General features: G+C 50.4%; 1 protein-coding gene across 4 annotated transcripts in view; it reads right to left on the minus strand.

Moving 5' to 3' along the window:
• Nucleotides 1–19,145, minus strand: part of LOC8029880 (inverted formin-2) — a 47,971-nt gene that overhangs the window by 10,216 nt on the left and 18,610 nt on the right. For 2 of the 4 annotated variants that reach the window (XM_040211351.3, XM_040501301.2), the window contains exons 3-8: nt 12,628–12,787; nt 7,662–7,831; nt 5,944–6,023; nt 5,483–5,675; nt 1,944–2,256; nt 789–1,046 (exon numbers count right to left, since the gene is read on the minus strand). In XM_040211351.3, the coding sequence (XP_040067285.1) occupies nt 789–1,046; nt 1,944–2,256; nt 5,483–5,675; nt 5,944–6,023; nt 7,662–7,831; nt 12,628–12,787 (1,174 nt within the window). Of the gene's footprint in view, nt 1–788; nt 1,158–1,943; nt 2,257–5,482; nt 5,676–5,943; nt 6,024–7,661; nt 7,832–12,627; nt 12,788–19,145 lie in introns of all 4 variants that reach the window. The other 2 variants (XM_040211350.3, XM_029991187.4) reach the window with 1 other exon arrangement.

The following is a 19,145-nucleotide window of genomic DNA, read 5'->3' on the forward strand; positions in this document are numbered from 1 at the left end:
GAACAAATCGTAAATCGTATATCGCCAAAAAGCGCATTTATCCGAAACCTATTTAAAGAGAAAAAACACGAACGGCGAACATAACTCTTCATACTGGCGGTCTACGCGGGAGGGTTAATTTCTGCACCATATCTGAGACATTATTAGCTAAGCGTCGACATTTACAGCGTCGAAACAGCGTCTGAATTTCGAAAACTCTAGCTTGTGTCAAAAAATAAATATAAAAGTACACTTGAATATGCATAAAGCCTTACTGTTATTCTGGCGCTGGCGATAAGCTGGTAGGCGGACATCCTTCAGACCACGGGTTCACCATCCCTTTAAAGGAATGGTGAACCGAAATTTGGATTTAAAAAAAAAAACTATGCTGGAGATGTAGGCGGGACGCTACAATCCCTACAACTCTACTAGTAAGGCGATGCCTCAAATGGACGGCCGTATTTTTGCAAAAAGAAGTCGAGATTGAACCAGGCCGACGAGGCGCGTGACCGTCAAGATACCTAGTTTCCTCCTCTTTTCGCTTCGCTCCCTCAAGGCCGCGAGGCGGAGAAGACGCGAGGCCGTTCCCTCTCCTTCTCGGTGAAACATGACGTCAACATTTCTGCCAAATGCGCCTCTTTTTTGAAAAATACGGTCATCCGTTCGAGCTATCGCTGTATGAGTGATGTTTTGGTGTTTGTAGCATCCCGTTGCACGCTTTTGCCGCGTGTTTTGGGGAATCCAGATTTCGGTTCAGCATCCCTTTAAGTCAGGGCGACCATAGCAGTAGACACAGCGACCGCACTCACCGCAGACTAGGGTGTCGGGCACCTTGGTCCAGTTGAGCGTCTTCATCTTCTGGCGGGGCTTAGGCAGCGTGTGGAAGGGCGTCGCCGCCAACGTGGGGGCCTCCGTCTTCGTGACCACCTCTTGCACCGTCGCGCAGTCGCCGTGGGAGCTGGGCATGGGTGGAGGTGGGGGCGGAGGAGGGGGAGGGGGAGGTGGCGGAGGTGGCGGCGGAGGTGGTGGAGGAGGAGGAGGAGGCGGAGGGCCGGTGGCGGGTGCCACTGCACTCGGCAGGCCCAGACCCTTGGTTAGCGTTGGAGAGGACGGCACAAAAGCTCGAGTCTGGCAAGCACTCTCAGTCACATCGCAGGAGGCTCTCCTGCGCCGAATCTCTGTCGGCGAAAAGAGACGGCTCATTGTTGGCCACAAACACGTCCGAAAAAATCGAAAGCACGAAGTTCGTGGTTCGTAAATTCCCGGCCACACTGCTCATACATCATACAAATGCAGACACGAGTCATCGCAGCGTCCGTGGTCCCAATGCCGCGTGCCAAGTTTCTACTTGAACTCATTGCCATGTGGCATTCGAAGCACGGGTCTCGCTGCAACTCGAGTTCGAATCTGTAGGCAGACTGTCCTTTGTATGATGTATAAGCAGCGTGACCCCAGCCTAATGCGCATGGTTCAAGACTTCCACAGTAAGCAACGTTTGTGACAAGGCGGAATGAACTGAGACGGCGTACAGCATAGCAAAGAGTATTCTCAAAGACGTGGTCAAGGAAAAAAAGTATCCCGGTATAACAGGATACTGTGGCGTCCCACTATACTATGGCGCCATGTGGCACCATGACGTCACATTCACCATGGCGTCGTGTGACCCCGTGACACCGTGGCGTTATGAAAAACTATGGCGCTCCATGACGTCACTTGACATTGAGACGTCATACGGTGAGGCCAACACGAGCAAGATAGGTCCGTGGAGGGTTTTCTCATCAAGATATTACTTTAGAATGACACTACCATGTGAGCTAAAGAACAAAGAACTACCACAGGGATACTCCCTCGTTTGGCCCTGTCTCTCCAGGTCACACACACTCAGCCGATCGCTCATGGTCGAAACATCCAACGTGTCCGATCATCCAAGGAACCAAACGTCCAACACCTCAACTAGTCCCCACCTTGTGTCGTGGGGGAGGATTTTGCAGGCGCCTCGAGTCCGTCGTGCAGCGAGCCCTGCAGCACGGCGTCTTGCTGCGCCCTGAGCGCGGAGGACCGCGTCAGCTGGGTGGACCTGGGTGCCGAACGGCTGGCCGCGTCCCGTCCCGTGGACTGCCGAGTCACGCTGGTCGAGTTCGGGGAGCGTTGCGGCTGGCAGTCGGCCTGCTCCGAGGCACGGCGCCGATGGCCGGCCGGGGATGTGGGCTGAGACTTGGGCTCCCTGAACGCCGACTTGCCCACGCGGAAGGAGCGCGTTCTGGACAGCCCGGACACCTGCGGGCGTACACGTCCGCTCGGTCACGCGACGGCTTAAAGGGAAACTGAAGCCCTTTTCAAGGAATCCGAGTGAGCAGCGGACTTGTATAGCTTTTTGTCCCTTGAATTCAATTATGGCACTTAACTTGGGCAAAAGTAAACGTAAACCGCATTTATTTTCCAAACGCGTGCAGCGATTGCATCACGGAATGTGGCGAGCCTCTCTGCAGCTTGTTTTCTGTCCAAAGCGTCGTGCCACCATCGTCGGCATCCCGAGACAGCTTAGTGGCGAGGGAGGGTCATCTAACCCTGCAATGACGTCACTTGTGCTATAAATTTTTCTCTCTGCTCTCGCGCTGTCCTGCGCTCGGCGCGTCGCGAGGAGCGGGGTTCCATCAAAATTTCAATAGGCGACTACGACGCTCCTACCAATGAAATCTAAAGAAAACTTAAGACAATGTTTAAGGTGCCTACGTTAAAACTTTCACCGTCCTTTTTTTTTAACATTTATTAATTTTTAAAGGCTGCCCACCAATACTACCAACAAAGCAAGGCCTGCGCCCCCCCCCCCCACACACACACACACTCTAAAAAAAAAAATGTCAATGTGAATGAATTTACGCAGCGCCGCCCAACATGCGTCAGCATCGCCGTGTCTTGCAGCGTCTCACAACTTGCGCGACGCTAACACGCGGCGAACAGACGGCGATTCTGGCCGAGCTTCAGCGTGTTTGCCGCTTGGGGCGGGTCGGGGATACACAAACAATGACGTCAAGCGCAGGCCTTGTTTTCTAGGTGAAATGGACACAGGACACGACTTCGTCCAACTTTAACTGGCCAGGATTTTGTGCCTCCTATAAAGTAATTTATAGGAGGCGCGAACTATAAATTAATATACTTTCAAAATGGAAGTCACAATAGCAGCTTCTGAAATTAAATTACCGGTGTGGAAATTATCTAATACTCGAAAGCGGCATTAATTAGGGTACTATGTACACTTCCCACGTGTGCCCTTAGTGTAACGCTGTAAATTACCACGCGTGGTAATTTACAGCGCTACTCTAAGGGCACACGTGACAGCCGCCATCTCTAAAATGTAGTTGGAAGTGTGAGCGACAAGTTCATGCCAATAAGGAGTATTCACTGGGCACCATATTTGTGGGTGATGTCTAGAGCGCACGCTCTGAACGAGCGCACATCAATAGGCTGCTAAGACCGGCAATTTTGAAGGTGCGAAATGCACGTTACAAAAGAACTGTGGAAGCTCGGCATCAGCACGCGCTTAGCAGTCGTGCACAGAGCTATGGCCGCCAGTGAATACTTCCTACATGCGGAAGCGGGTGGTTAGGTTACACTACAGTGTTCTAGAGGGGGTTGTAGTGGCAAGAGTGGCGGCCGCTTTGTGAAGATTTTGCGCGTAGACGACACCATGGCGCTGCTGTTCTGTGCCCTAGGAGCGCGCCCCCGTCAGCCCCATCATCAGCGCTGGTGGGCGCTTACTACTGTGGTTTGACTGGAGCTTTTCGCGGTGCGAAACAACTGCTAATGTTGTTCTGTATACTCTGTTTCACCTTATGATGTACCGCATGAAAGGCTACAAGCCGCCTCGGTGGCTCCGAGGCGAGAGCGCCGGCCTACGGATCCCCAGGTGGCGGGTTCGAATCCCGACCGAGGTGCCCGCAATATGACGGAGGCTTATTGCGGAGAAGGCGCCGTGTAACCGAGCTTTCGGTTGCACGTCAAAAGATCCCCAGGTGGTCGAAATTAATCCTCAGTCCTCCGCTAGGGCGTGCCAGATGCCCGTCGTAGGTTTGGCACGTAAAACCCCCAAATTTGACTCTTTGACTTTTTAGGAAAGGCTACAAGCGCGAGCTCCTTGCTCTGGGGCACATCTCGGCGGCACAAGCTGTGGTGAATTAAGAGCAGCTGCCAACGCTATGAGCTCGCGCTTCTAGCGTTCGCTGCGGTACAACATAAGGTGAAACGAAGTATAGTAAATTGTAGTTCTGCCTTTGGACTAATGCCTCTAGAGTGTGTGCTATCGTCTACTTGAAATATTCGCGTGTTTTGAGGGAGATTATTTAATTAATATCGACTCTCCCCCCCCCCCTCCCCCCCCCCCCCAGTACTGACACATCGTTCAGCAACGCTATCACTTGGGCTGCAGGCTTAATAGCTGCGAAAGAAGTTCTACGGTGCTACATTTTGGAGAAGCGTACCGCGTCACCCTCGTCGTCTTCTTAGTTCATCGCACACGTGCCATTAATTCTCCTAGGGCACAGAACTCCAGCGCCACTCACGGTATCTACGTCGACCGTCTTCACGCGCTTCATTGTAAGCGGGCGCCGCTCTTGCAACTACACCCTCTAGAACACTGTAGGTTAAACATATAGTCAAGAAGTGTTCTCCGCTTTCTGCGAAGTTTAACAAGGCTGTTGTTGGGCTAGTTGTTGCGTGATAATGATAGAACCTGCACGCGCTAAGAAAGACGAAGGGCCACGAATAAGCACTCGTCCGTGTCACCTTCTTAGTTTTTGTCTTCGTTTGCGCATACAAGCAAGCTTCCTTACTGTAAGGGATATTGACTGGTGGTCATAGCTGAGTCAATGGTCGCTGACGGCAAGCTTCCACACTGCTTATGCAACGAGCGTTCCACACCATCAAGATTACCGGTCTTATCAGAATCTAAGTGTACGCTAGTCCTGAGCATGCGCTGAGAACGGCGTATACTCAAATATGGCGTCCGGTGAATGTCCCCTATTAACCATGTTGAATTACCCTGAAACTGGGGTAGAGAAGAAACATCAAAACGTAGAAGGTATAGGAAATAGACAGGACGACGTCTCAAACTCAGCTAACTTGTTTCTTTAGTCCACCTCCTTATATAGTCTCTATCCCCAAGGTCATCTCCACCAAAACAAAAGGACGAAGTCTATACAGTTCAAGCGCCACAATCTGTATAGCTGAACTGTATAGACTTCGTCCTTTTGTGTTGGTGGATATGACCTTGAGATAGAGACTATATAAAGAGGTGGACTAAATAAACGAGTTAGCCGAGCTTGAGACGTCGTCCTGTCTATTTTCTGTCCCTTCTACGTTTTGACGTTTCTTCTCTACCCCAGTCTCAGGTTAATTCAACATGGTTAATATTCACCAGGTCGCCTGCACCCTTAAGATTTTTTTTCTATTTTGTCCCCTATAAGTTTAATCTGTGTGCTGGGAAGCCCCGTTGAAAGAGACAAACCTGTCCAATGAGCTTGAAGATGTTAAGCTTGACCCTGGGAGCGGGTCGTTCGGCATCGTCTCCCGCGCTGTCTTCGGTGTGCCGCCTCTCCATATCGCCACTCAGCCGGTCCACCACGTCATGGTACAGGGGCAGCACGGGACCCCGCGCCAGTTGTTCGGACAACCGCTCCAACAAATCCCAGGCCAAGCGACTGCAGGGAACGCAGAAACCCGAGACACGACGTTGGTGCAAGCGCGGGCCAGTGGACGCTAAGTGGACACATGGCGGGGGGGGGGGGGGGGGAGCAGAGATGTTGCGTGGTACCTCCAAGGGCAGATTCTCAAAGACATCAAGACGGCACTAACAGTGTCAGAGTCTGAGGTGCGATATGCTTTGACTCTATTTGATTCTCGTTCATTCTATCGTCGTGTCGAGATCTTTCACTATCAACAGTGATCCGGGAATCTATAGGGACGAACCTGGTCACGTCATCGGGATCGAGCTGGTCGAGGTTGTGAAGTAATCTCAGGAAGGAGACGGACTCCGGTCGGCCGTACACCTGCGGACCAAGATGATAGTAAGATTAATAGATAGGCTAGTTGGTACGCCCTCAGGACACTCAAAGCGTCAGGAAAACAAGTCGAAAAGAATTACTAGAAAGAGCACACTGGCTTCTTTCTACTCCTTTACTTGGGTTTTCAGTCAACGGACGCGCAATGAGGGCCGTAATGCGAGACCTCCCAACAACAGGAAGCTCTCTTCCAGATGTCCCCCGTCGGTGGTCTTGCCACCTCAATGACACTGCACAGTGTACCTTGCAGAAGAACGTGTCCCGGTGGCGTCCTCGGCCGCGCCCTGCCACCGGCACGAATGCGGCGCTCAGGGATCGTTCCGAGGCCGGACCACAATCGCTTGTCCTGGCTTTCCTCGTCTTCGCGCCACGCAGTTGGTTTTGGCCCAGCGCGTGCTCAACCCACATCGCTACCGTCGCCGGGTCTGGACAACGAGACCAAGACACTGACGAAGCTACGGTGTTAAGAACCTACATACTCCGAGTCAGAGAAAGGCTGTAAGGCAGCAGAAAGCAGTGTTCCATAGTACGAGTTGGCTTCTAGGAGACGAAAAAGAGAAGACAAAAACTGGAGTGCCTCAATGTTGCTTGCTTGCTGCGTTTTGCTGGAGTGGCGGCGGTGGCGACATCCTTTGGGAGGACAAGTGCTGCTGCTTCTCACTGTGGCCACCATTTTTACTTCGGCCTCCGGCCTCTTGACCAACGCCGCAATCAAACGATTGACGGAACGGGCAACACTGCGTGTTCTTAAAGTTACCACGCCTTTATTTCACAAGTAGAAACGCTCAATAATTTTGTAAACAGCTCATAAACGGTGCATAGAGTGGGAGGCAAGATGGCGGCTCCGCTGTAGCAGAAGACACAGCTGTCCCTCGAAAAGGCCGCCAGGCCCCAAGGTGCTGGGTAATCCGAGCGTCTTTCAGTGAACCTTTTGACAGCTAGCTCAAGAATCAGAAGAGCTACGTAAAAGACTCCTCCAACGCGGCGAGACAGTTCGTCTAGACCGGGCCCTTTCAAGGACCGTGGCCTTGTGAGGACCATGGTAATATCGTCACCATAGTAAGTGCCTTGCTTTAATGAGCCAAATAGCTGTAAGGTATTTCTTTCTGAGTCACACTGGTCTTATACTTGGAAGGCTTAGGCAAATAGACATATATTTGTGAGCCAAAAAAGGCTTCAGCGTGTTTGCTACTTCGGGTAGGTCGGGGATCCACTATACCCATAGAGAACTTTGTATCTATGCGGTCAAGCGTGCACGGGCACTTGAGCACCTTGAGCGCCGATCAAAGCTCACGACGGTCTCACTCGTAAAATGCAACAGAAAGTTGTTCACGAGTATAGTGATGACGTCGAGCGCAGGCCTTGTCTCCTTTAGACAATGACACGATGAGAACGGCAGGGAGTTTGATGGCCCGCCTCCAGCACGGGCTCGGTGCCTTCCGCCGTGCTTTGCTTGCGCGTGCACACTAGAGGCTCACGAGACGCCCTAGCATTATCGAAGGGAGAAAGCTAGCGCTAGAGGGGGGGACAACTGAGGTACTTAACTGCCGTTCTAACCCTGTCAGTGACGTGTGGTATTGGTTTAACACACAGGGCTGCAAAGCGCGGTCTAATGCGCGTCGGCACCTTGTCGAGGAGGGCGGCGAAGACCTCTGCATGACCCGTGGCGGCCAGTCCCAGGCTGCGTGCGTGCTCGTCGTCGGCCTGCCTGGTCGTCTCGAACACGTGGCACTGGATGAACAGCTCGTCGTCGCCGGCATCGCGAAGCGGGGACACCAGCTCCAACAGGCCCAGACCTGGAGAAGGAAAGAAGGCACGCTAGATGGTTGACCAGATCCCATTTCCTTTCCCGGAGATGTCATAGGAGGACCTCAGTGGCCTGAAACCACCAGCCGCTAGATCTATGGCTTGCACGTGACGTCATCAGATTGTTCTTGCCGAGAAGAACTAAATCGATGGTGAGAAGAGTATGCTCCGAAAGGTACGCGCTCATCAGCAAAGTCACCACAACAACCGCTTATGTAACATCACTGGAAGCCTTGCACTGAAGTTTTCTACGTCAGCTGTAAAAGGCCGGCGCGGAGCAGAAATTACACACGAGTGTTGCTTGAGACCTTGCGCTATTTGCGTTGCTAGAGGAAGTTCGTGCCGTCACGTTGAGCAGGGATTGACAGGCTTCGGCAACTTACAATGTACCAAAAGTCCGAGAGTCTCCGCCGTTCTCATCATCTCAATAACCATAAGAGACAAGGCCTTAGGTCATCATGAGTAGACCCCCGACCCAACCCAAGGTGCCAACAAGCCGACGCTTCGGACAACGTATATTGCGGTGACTCGTGTCTGCACACTGTCTTTTGTATGACGTATGAGCAGTGTGACCAGGGCTTTACGAGCCACGAACTTCGCGCGTACGCGACGCTGCGTGGGATCGTAGGTCCTGTTCTGTTAAGATTTGAGACCGCTTTCAGCAACTTGGCCTGGGTAACGTGATTTATAGGGCCGTGTTTGCAAAAGAAGATGCGAGGATCGAGGAACGTACTAATAAATGTTTATCCGGACAGCAAGTCGTCTGTTTCTTGCGCGGGGGCTACGGTTAAGTCAGAACGACGCCGAGCTCTGATTGGCTTTGATTGAAAGGATAGGGACAGACCTCATCGCTAGATGCCCTTGAGGTCTATCTACTATTTCTTTTCAATCAGCCAATAAGAGCTCGGCGTTCTGACATTATCGCAACCCGTGTGCAAGAAGCAGACGGAACGTGCGCTCCGCATTGCATGGAAGTTACGACGAGCCAGATGCGAGTAGGAGGGCTAGAGCGTTGAGCGTCTCCAGGCTTCGCACCGCCTCTCCGCCCCCCACTACCTCCCTCGCCACTCCGCATCGGGCTTGCGCAGATGCCGTAGCGTAGCCAAAGGGGAGAGAGGGGGGGGGGGGGGCTTATGGGGCTGAAGCTTCCCTCAAAATGCAGCACATTCGCCACCTCCCAACACTTCCCATACAGATCCCAGCCTCCCCTTCCCCGAAAAATGTTCCTGGCTACGTCACCGCACACCTGCAATCTATCGGCGAGACAATCGCCCACCATTATATTGCAAGTGCTCTCCAAGGTTCCAGTTCTACAACTTCTTAGACCTGTAGGCTCTTCAGTGCGTCCATAAGTGACGACGTTGGAGAAGGAAAGACGCAGGCGTTGTCTTTTTTCCGTGACAGGATTGAAGGGCAGTGAGGTCCTTCAGCTGTTCCGCCACCTAGAGTTCCTGTATGGATCCCTTACGGGAGCAAGAGTTGCGCGTCAGTTTTCCACGTACCACCGCGCCGCTACTCGCCGAGATCGATCACGTGAGGAGCAAAAAATGCCGCGCCGTGCAGGAAAGTCGCTTAGCCGACACTGAACCACGCGGTGTATGCTCCTCCGCTCTTGACTCCTTCTCCTCCTCTTCTCATGTGCGGTGGCGCGCACGGCGCCGCTTTTCGCCGAATACAGGCACGTGACACGTGACCAGCCACAATCAACGGAGCACGGCTCCTGCACGCACGAGGAGTGGCTTTCCGGCTTAACTTCGGATTTCGAGATGGCTGGATAGGCTATGGCTGGATGCGCCACTTCGGCTCCCGTAGGGAGCCTATTCGCGATGACAAGCTCGCAAGGTCGCATTATGTCTTAATTTTTAGTGGGCATAAAAGCTTGGCATTGGACGTGCTTGCGCCAGCAGAGGAAGTTGAAATATCCTCACTCTGGGTCGTAAAAAAATTCTACCAGGCGGCGGCGATACTCAAACTTCTCGCCGTGAATACAGGAACTCTACTATAGGTAGTATTCACTGGACGCCATATTTGTGGGTGCTGCTTAGAGCGCATGCTCAGAACGAGCTCACATCAATAGGCTGCTAGGACCGGCACTCTTGATGGTGCGGAATGCACGTTGCAAAAAAACTGTCGAAGCTCGCCGTCAGCACGAGCTCAGCATTCGCGCACACAGCTATGGCCGCCAGTGAATACTCCCTATAACACTTCGGCGTCTCGTGAGCGCCGAGCACGCACGCGCAGACAGAGCCCGACGTAAGGCAACGAGCGCGTGCTGGAAGTTGGACACTGGATAAAGGCAGCCTGCCGTCCTCGCTCGGTCGGTGGCCGAGTGGGCTAGCGCACACTAGAGCCACTCAAAGCCCCTTCAGGTTTCGAAAGTAGCGCAAGGTACGTCGATGTACAAGGCACGTGCAACGCGCAGCCCTTGGGAAGATCATGGCGGCAGAGCGCAGCACTGAGCTAGATTTCAGACGCGATGTTCTTCCCAGAAGTAGCGCGTGGCACGTGTCTCGAGCATTTCCATAACAATGAATGGTGCCACTTTTCCCAAGATAGAGGGTCTTTGGAGCCACTAAATGAGCAGCGCTTAGATTATCGGCACTCCGTCCCCCGATACTGATGTGGGCACCGCCATTTTGGCGCGTATGCGGAGCAGACTCAAGTGCCGATTGTCATGATTAAAAAGTGCGACTTACTCAGTGTATTATTGCTTTGCTCTCTTGCGAACTGCTTAAACATTTGCGGAGGGCGGAAAAGCGTTTCCTGTGATTTCAGATAAAGCTTCAGATGACTGGAAACCATGGTTTTAAGACACAATATGGCTGAGTGTCGTTACTCTGAAGCGTAGCTTATTTAAAGGGGCAGTGCAACGGTTTTATTGTTGAAAGAATTGCCAGTTTGCATTTTTTATATTGTTCATACAAGCCCAAGTGACCAAAAACGCGTCACTTTTCCCCAAAAAACGGCTATTCTGCTGCGTAATCGCTAGGCAAAAAACTAATTATTTGCCGATCTGCAGCCGCCGGTGGCGGCTATGCGAACTAAAATGACGGCGTCTCTGGGCGATACGCGGAAATCAACAAACCCTGTCCCCCTCCGCTGCTACACTCGCCCTCAGCCCCGTGGCGAACTGTCCTTTGTGTGCATCGCTCGCCGCGACCTTCGACGAGGCTAATCCTTTGAAAGTCGACAATCGCGGAGGAAGCGGCTGGGGTCTCTGAAGAGAGGGCCCGAGGAAAAACCGCGTGAACCCCCAGAGACGTCACTCGAAAGTCGGCGTGGAGAGTTGAGAGGCACTTTGACCTTCGATTTGTTTAATTTTTTTTTTTTAATAAGAACTAGCGCTCGCAAGAAAATGTCGACCTTCGATTTGTTTAATTTTTTTTTTTTTTAATAAGAACTAGCGCTCGCAAGAAAATGCGGCTTTCGGTTTTTCGTTCCATAGGTGACGCAGATTAATTTCCGCAGTTAATTGGCCAAAGTCTGAAAATCGTTGCACTGGTGGCACTAGCGCACACCAGGTCGGAGCACGTGGAGCGAAAGCTCACGCTGCAGAACCCAGGAGTCCTGGGTTCAATCCCCACCCCTGCCCGTTTCGATCTGGATGAGCATCGTACCGGTGTGCGATTGTGTATCACTACTGCGTGATGCACGTTGAAGACCCCAGGCTAGCGGTTGTACTGCACTGGCTAAATTTCTCATCTACAGCTGGGAAACAAGTCGCCCGTTGAGGCAGACTAAGTTCAGGCTGTATAAACATAGACACACCCCAGTTGTTCGAGGACTATACTCCGTTTCCCGAAAACTTGGCGGACTGTGGAGGCTACGGCCCCCGCAACCCAATAAGAGCGTCGGAGCAAGGTACGTGACAACACGCCGCGGTAACGTGTGTGTCACTGCACCAAGGAACCGGCAGTCGTCTGCTGGCTAAGAGTCGTCTGCTGCGAAACCAACCAACTACGGATGAACGTCCACAGCCGCAACATTGCCGTCCACTAGAGTAGCGAGCTCTTCGGAACCAGTTCATAAGACAACCATACGCTCAATTTACCACCAAATTTGTGGCGGATGCTAATGCCAGGGTCATGTTTTTAGCGGAAGCGGTCGATTACATGGCTTCGATCGAAAATGGCCACGGCGCTACACAGTGAAAAATAATGGGAGCGGATACGGATGTGGCGTAACTTTTTTGGTTTAAATAGAATCTAAACACATAAATTCGTCCATATTAATCTTTTATTTTTTATACATTCTCGATATAGGAGGAAACGCGCAAAATCATATGCCGCTAAATCTTTTTTTTTTTTTTCTGAGGATGGCGTTGTTGCTGTCGCAGTAACAAGGCCTCGTTGAAAGCAAAATCGGTTGTGGGTATGTTTACATAGCTTGAACTAACTCTGCCTCAACGAGCGACTTGTCTCTCAGTTGTAGATGAGAAACTTAGCCGCTGCAGTACAACCGCTAGCCTGGGGTTTCTAACGTGCATCACGCTGTAGTGATACACGAGTGCGCGCCGGTACGATGCTCATCCAGATCAAAACGGGCAGGGGTGGGGATGGAACCCAGGACCCCTGGTTTCTGCAGCGCGAGCTTTCGCTCCCCGTGCTCCGAGCTGGTGCTGCTCGCTGGCCCACTCGGCCACCGATCCCTCCGGTCTCGGTGACCTCGACCATGGAATGTTATCACGTGATTCTCCGACGCGCTACTTGGTTTGCGGAAGCCGTAGCCTCCACAGTTGGCCAAATTATCGTGAAAAGGAGTATAGAGGGACGCAAGAACTACCCACCGAGCAGCTCGTTGCGCAGTCTCAGGCGCTCGTGGAAGTGGTCGGTGCTCACGATGACGCAGTTGATGAAGGCCAGCACCGTGGCCGCGTACGGGAGCACCTCTGGGTGGGACAGTTCTTCGATGAGTACGCTGAAGCGGTGCGCCTTGCCCAAGGACGTCTGCGGGCAAAGCAAAAGGACGAGATGACAATCGATTGCCAGCCGCAATTTCGATGATGCGCTAAAAAAGCACGGTGGAAGCTTGTAATCATCGCGACCTTAAACCGACGCCGTCAAAGTTGACAGCCTGACAATCCTCTTGTTTTCAGTATTGAAAGTACTGTCCATCTACTTAAGACGACATATTGAGCATTTGGTCAATCGTGGACGCACGTCGCCAGAATGAGAATGGCAGGGCGTGTTTTTGGAACGCCCGGACTCCACACGCGTTCCATGGCTTCCGCCGTGGTTTGGCGGCGCGCGCGAGGCTCGAGGTGCACGACACGCCGAAACGTTGTCGAAGCTCGCCCTGGAGGCGGGGCAAGAGAAGCTCCTCCCTGCCGTTCCCACCTTGTCAGTGATTATAGAAGACTAAGGTGCCTCATTTCTAACACTCAACAGGTTCGGATGCAGCTACAGCATACAGACAGCGGAGAAGTCGTCCACGTGTAAGGAAGAGGAAGTGGCGCCGGACAACAGCCCCAGCGCGGAAATGACCCTGGACACCATGACTTCGAAGCGGCGACTGGAGGACCGGGTGCAAGCAGTACTGCCACCAGCGAGCTGGCACTGCGACGCCTGGCATATCAGTGGAAGCTCGCCGGAAAAAAAAAAATGACGCTATACGACACGCAGCCGCTCGTCTTCCAGGGCTCGTGAAAACCGCTGTCACAGTAAACTGGTTCCCCCGCTACCTACCTCAGTGGCGAGTGTCTGGTTGTTGACGCAAGGTCATAAGCTCCTAATGTTTTTGAAACCGTGAAACAGTTCGAGGTCGCACTGCGTATAGCTACACTGAACATAAGAGGACTGTCTGCAAGGCGAAGGCAGTGCCAGCTCAGACGGTTGTTCTTGGAAAACAACATCGACGTGGTAACGGTCCGGGACACCAAGATTGAAAGTAAGGAGCAGACCGAGCAGACGGTGCGCCAATTTAGGTCGCGATACGATGCATGCCTACGCCATGCGGTTGGGAGATCGGCAAGTGTATGCATTTTTTAAAATTCTGTACGTGTTATTGTTGAGAATGTTGCTTCGCGTGAAGATGAAAGAGTCGTGTATTTTGATATTCGCTTGTCAAAACAAAAGTTTCGTATAATCTGTATTTACGCACCGACCCTAGAGGCGGAGCGATGCCAATTTCTGGGAAGTATAGCGGAATATTTAAAGTGCGAACGACTGCTTGAGGTGGTGGGGGATTTTAACAGTACATGTGCTCAAGAAGACAAGACCCCTCATGGTCGCCAGAGGGATAGCAGTGGCGATGTCTGGTATGAACTACTGAAGGAGCATTACATGTAGGACGTGGCACATTGCGGAAAGTGCACGAAGGGCGTGCAGCTCACCAATTTCCAAGAAAGCAGCCACGCACGGCTAGACAGATTATTCATGTCAGTTGAGCTTATCCCGCTGTGAGAGCATTATAGTGTCAAACAGGTGTGCTTTAGCGACCACTCCCTGGTGACTTTCGGGTTAGGATCAAAAAGAAAATACCCACAACGATTTAGGTGGCACAACTGGAAAATGAACTACAAGCTCCTTGACGACGAGTTGTTTAACGACAAGATAAATGCACGGATTGAAAACTTGGGGAACATATACGGGAGTGACATGAGCGGAGAATGGTAAGTATTTAAGGGAGCAATTAAAATAGACGCCGTTGAAAGATCAATCACTCTTAAAAGGGCCATGCAAAGCGTTTCTGACAATTTTTTTCAATGCATCGCGTTCCCTCAAACTAGAGTGTGGCACCCTAACAACACAGTAAAAATAAAATAAAAAATAAATCTGATGTATCTTTAACATAATAGTAGAAAGAAGTTCGGATCTTTTATCAGTTTCTATTGTTGATGATGCCATTGGTCTGGACCAATAGAGAACCGAAATGACAAGAGCGTGCAACAACCATGCGCGACATTCCTAATTGTTCAAATTAACATCCAGTTACGAAGACGTGAACGCTCCGCCGATTTACGGGTGTCCCTAGCAACAATTTGAGTGAGAATCACGCGCTTGAAAGAATTAGAAGGAGTCACGTGCACCTATTCAGCCAGTCCTACCTCTAGATTCCTATGTCGTCGTCATCCGACGCTCAAGACCAATGTCGTCCCTGAACGATCGCGTTTGACACTGATATACACGCCCTTCAAAGCGGCATTTTTGATTTTCTCCGTCCCTTTGCAGTGCTCCTTTAGGTACGAGAAAGAAGAGGGAAAACACAGCTACGCTCGACTTTGAAGGGGCTTGTTCTGGAAGAGTGTAAATCCCCAGGGTTATTTATAGAAGACATTAATAAAATAAATATCAAGCTACAACTTACAGATGCTAAGCACTACAGAGGCGCCATAATACGTGCTCGGGCAGAAACGTTTCTGGTGAAGCACCAACAAAACGAGCGTTAGCCACAGAAACGAAATACGCAGGTGCTAACGAAATAACAAACTCATTACCAGGATACCACGACGCGTGACCCTGGCATGACAGAGCGTGGATTTCTTGAATTCTACGAAAGCTTACCGAGTCACAAAGCCCCAAAAGAATTTGGGTTCACAGATAATTGTTTGCCCCTTCTGGCCAACGATAAATAGAGAAATAAAAGAATGGTTAGAACATCCGATAGGCATGTCCATAGTAGAAAGAGCCACTGATGATTTGCAAAGCGGAAAATCACCGGGCCCCGATGGTTTGTGTGCTGCCTTTTATAAAAAGTATAAAAAGAATATTTAACTTGTATTTTGCTACAAGTGCGTCGCGAGTGTTATGAAAACGAAGTTTTCCTGCCTTCGTTTTTTGTTTACTCACACAGTTCTTATCCACGTAAATGAAGACTCTATTAAACTCCGTAATGTGGCAAATTACCGGCCGATTACACTAGCTAATACTGACTATAAGATACCAATGAAAATCCCTGCGAGAATCATGCAATCGGTGATTGGGGATCTGGTGGAAGAATATCAAACGTGCGGTACCAAGGGTCGTACGATTATGAGTAAGATTCGTGTTGTGCGTAGCGTGTTGGAACTATGCGATGCTATTTTCCGCAAAAGATTGCTCTGTTGCAAGTTCATCTTGAAAAGGGTTTTGATCGAGTGTCCCAAGATGTTATTTTTTGCATCCTAAGTCATGTTGGCGTGGGTAAAGTTATTTTTGATGGAGCAAATATGGCGTATAGTAACTGCATGAGTAGCCTTGTGATTAACAAACAAGTGACTAAGTGCATTTCTGTGTTATCCTCTGTTCGGCAAGGGTGCCCACTTTCCCCGTTGTTGTTCGCTCTATTTCTTGAGCCCTACTGCCTACGTGTCATAAATAGTGAGGACATACGTGGGTTTTCTTTAAATGCGTGCGGTGTTAAAATGTTAGCATACGCAGATGATGTTGCAATTTTTGTAGCGAAAGAGGGAGCGTCTCAAGCGGCTGTTCAGCTCACTAAATCAATCTGCGCCAAAACGGCCTGTGCTGTGAACTGGGAGAAACGCTTGGGGATCTGGCACGGCCCCTGGAACGTGACTCCGCGTGTGTTTGAGACTATTCAGTGGTCCACAGAGCCCGGTATATACTTGGGGGTGCCTTTGAAAAACTACCGTGAAAGCAACGAGCTCTGGCGTAACAAAATAGAGGAGATGAGTTTTAAAGCCGCGAAGTGGGGTAGCCATGCAGGATTTTTCTATTTTTGCATGGACAACGGTGTGCGATTTATTCTTTGTTGCAAAGATTTGGTACCTGTCACACTTACTACACTGCTATCGTGTGCATTTGCAACGCATGCACCGCGTGATGGCCGTGTACGTATAGAAGTCTACGAGGGAAAGAACTAGACGAGGTAAACCATTTCGTCGTTTACCCTGAGACTGGGGGTTTTTTTGAAGAGCAGAAGTAGCAGAAAACAGACAGGTCTCAGACAGACAGAAAACAGACGAGGTAATCTTTTAGCCCCGAGATGTCGGGTGGACCTATAGTTTGTCGCATTTGTTCATACGAACGCTGGTTTCACGGTTTATCTTTTTGCGAGACCAGGATGACTCTTTTCTGAGAACTGTCATCCAAGAACGGTTGTTCAGAGCTACCCGAGGTTTTTTGTTTTGACGTGCGACAGATGTGAAGGCAAAGTAACGCGCTTTCCGCCCGTTTGCTCGAAGCACTAACCGCGGCTAAAGTTAGCCGCAGTACCTAGGAGAGGGACTTTGGTATCACGTGACTGGCTCGGTAGGGATGCGGGGAAACATGGCGGTGTCCCAGTAAGTGACCGCCGCTCGCTTTGGAACTAATATGTCGTTGTGGTTGCAATATCGGGCGCGTTAGTCAGCAACGAACGGTGCAGGCGGCTTTCGTTTTGCCTTACCTCACTTAAACCGCAAAGCATGGGCAATGACATCGCCGCATTTTTTAGATAGTGTTTTGATTCTGGGCACTCCTAAGCCTAAATGAACGCGATAATTGTCGGCATAGCAACGTCTTTGGAAAGCGGATTGTTGATAGCACACAAAAGCAGACGGCGTCCCAACAGACCTTTTTTCTAAATTATCCAAGCACCGAGGTGCATGCTACGACTGTAGTTGCACGCGTCGCACGTGCTGGCGTCTGCGGTAGTAACCGTTCTAAAGCAAAAAGTATAAAACAAATTTTGCCTTGAACGCGCGTTCGTTAAAGCCTTATTATGACTTTTTACTTCAAATCTTTTATAAGAGGAAGGCCAGCGTGCGAGGAACCGTAGAATTACACTTCCAGCGTTTTTCTCCTCGCGATGCTTGGATAATTTAGAAAAAAAGTCTGTCGAGACGCTGTCCGCTTTTGTGTGCTATATCAACAATCCGCTTTCCAAAGACGTTGCCATGCCGACAATTATCGCGTTCATTTAGGCTTAGGAATGCCCAGAATCAAAACACTATCTAAGAAATGCGGCGATGTCATTGCCCGTGCTTTGCGGTTGAAGTGAGGTAAGGCAAATCGAAAGCCTTCTGCATTATTCGTTGCTAACTCGCCCGATATTGCAGCTACAACGACATATTAGTTCCAAAGCGACCGGCGATCACTCACTGGGGCACCGCCATGTTTCCCCGCATCCCTACCGAGCCCCCAGTCACGTGATCTCAAAATCCCTCTCCTAGGTACTGCGGCTAACTTTAGCCGCGGTTAGCGCTTCGAGCAAACGGGCCCTGGAGAGGTGCTTTTTTATCTGACAGTACTGACCGTGATGTGCTTTCCAGCGTGAAAAGAATGCTAGTTCCTGGATCCGTTAAAACCTTTTTTTTTTTTTTTTATCTCCACAACAAGACTTTGTCAGTAAAGACTTGGTTAAGAAAAAAAGGGAATGATTGTACCATGGCCTTTTTCGCTATCGGTTAGGATCGTTTTTTGTGCAAGAGACGGGAGACCGTAGAGCGCGTGTTCCTTGACTGCTGGGATGCTATCCTGTTCTGGGATGTGCTTCAACGCACCCTCGAAAAAGACCTACCGCTCACGGCTCGTGAAATACGTTTCTTGTCTGTGGAGAGGACGCCTTTCCCATATGACCTCGTATTTTTACTGGGCCTGCATGCTAGTTGTAGATGTAGGATGGCAGTTCGTCATGCGGATCTGGATGTTCGTCCATTATTATTTCATTGAGAATGTGAACTTGATAGCAGCTGTGTAGCAGAACATTTGTCTGGAACTGGACTGGTTGCCGGCCTTTTTGAAGCTGTCGATGATCAGAGAATTTTAACAACTCTCACAGCCTCTCAAAAGCCTTGCAGGCGGCATTTTATCGTCACCTTCACTAAAGTCGTCTTTGCTCAATATAATAATTTACTAGCTCAAGTGAAATGTATCGTGCATTATGGTCCTTTGTTCACTGTCAAAATAAAGCAATAAAGAAAAAAAAGGCTTAGTCAGTAGCGTGTCTGGCTCGCAACCGAAGGGTCGTGGGTCCAGATCCCGCCAAAAACATTCTTCAAATTTTTTTTAACATGAATTACCTTATAAAGTGAAATCATTTGAGACATGTGGCGACGCTTAATTCGAGTTACATATCATGTTTTAATCACTTTCAATCCACGCGTGAAAGCAGGTTTGACGTGAGCGTTGCGAGTTTTGTGAAAATCCCGCACGAGGTCGCATGGCTATGACGTCATGACCCTATCGACCAGTCAGGATTTTTCTTTCACGATGCCAACAACGCCGACGCCGGTTATCTGCGACACGAGGTCCTTAACGGGGTACGAAAACGCAATCTTCACACTTATTTCTTTCTGTAGATGTGGTTTATGTTACTTGATAGGATGGATGGTTGGGCGAGTTGGTGAACTATATTCTCCGGTGACAACGCAGAGAAACCATC

This window comes from Ixodes scapularis, unplaced genomic scaffold (genome assembly GCF_016920785.2).
Source record: "Ixodes scapularis isolate PalLabHiFi unplaced genomic scaffold, ASM1692078v2 PGA_scaffold13__105_contigs__length_92229423, whole genome shotgun sequence".
In the NCBI taxonomy this organism is placed as follows: domain Eukaryota; kingdom Metazoa; phylum Arthropoda; class Arachnida; order Ixodida; family Ixodidae; genus Ixodes; species Ixodes scapularis.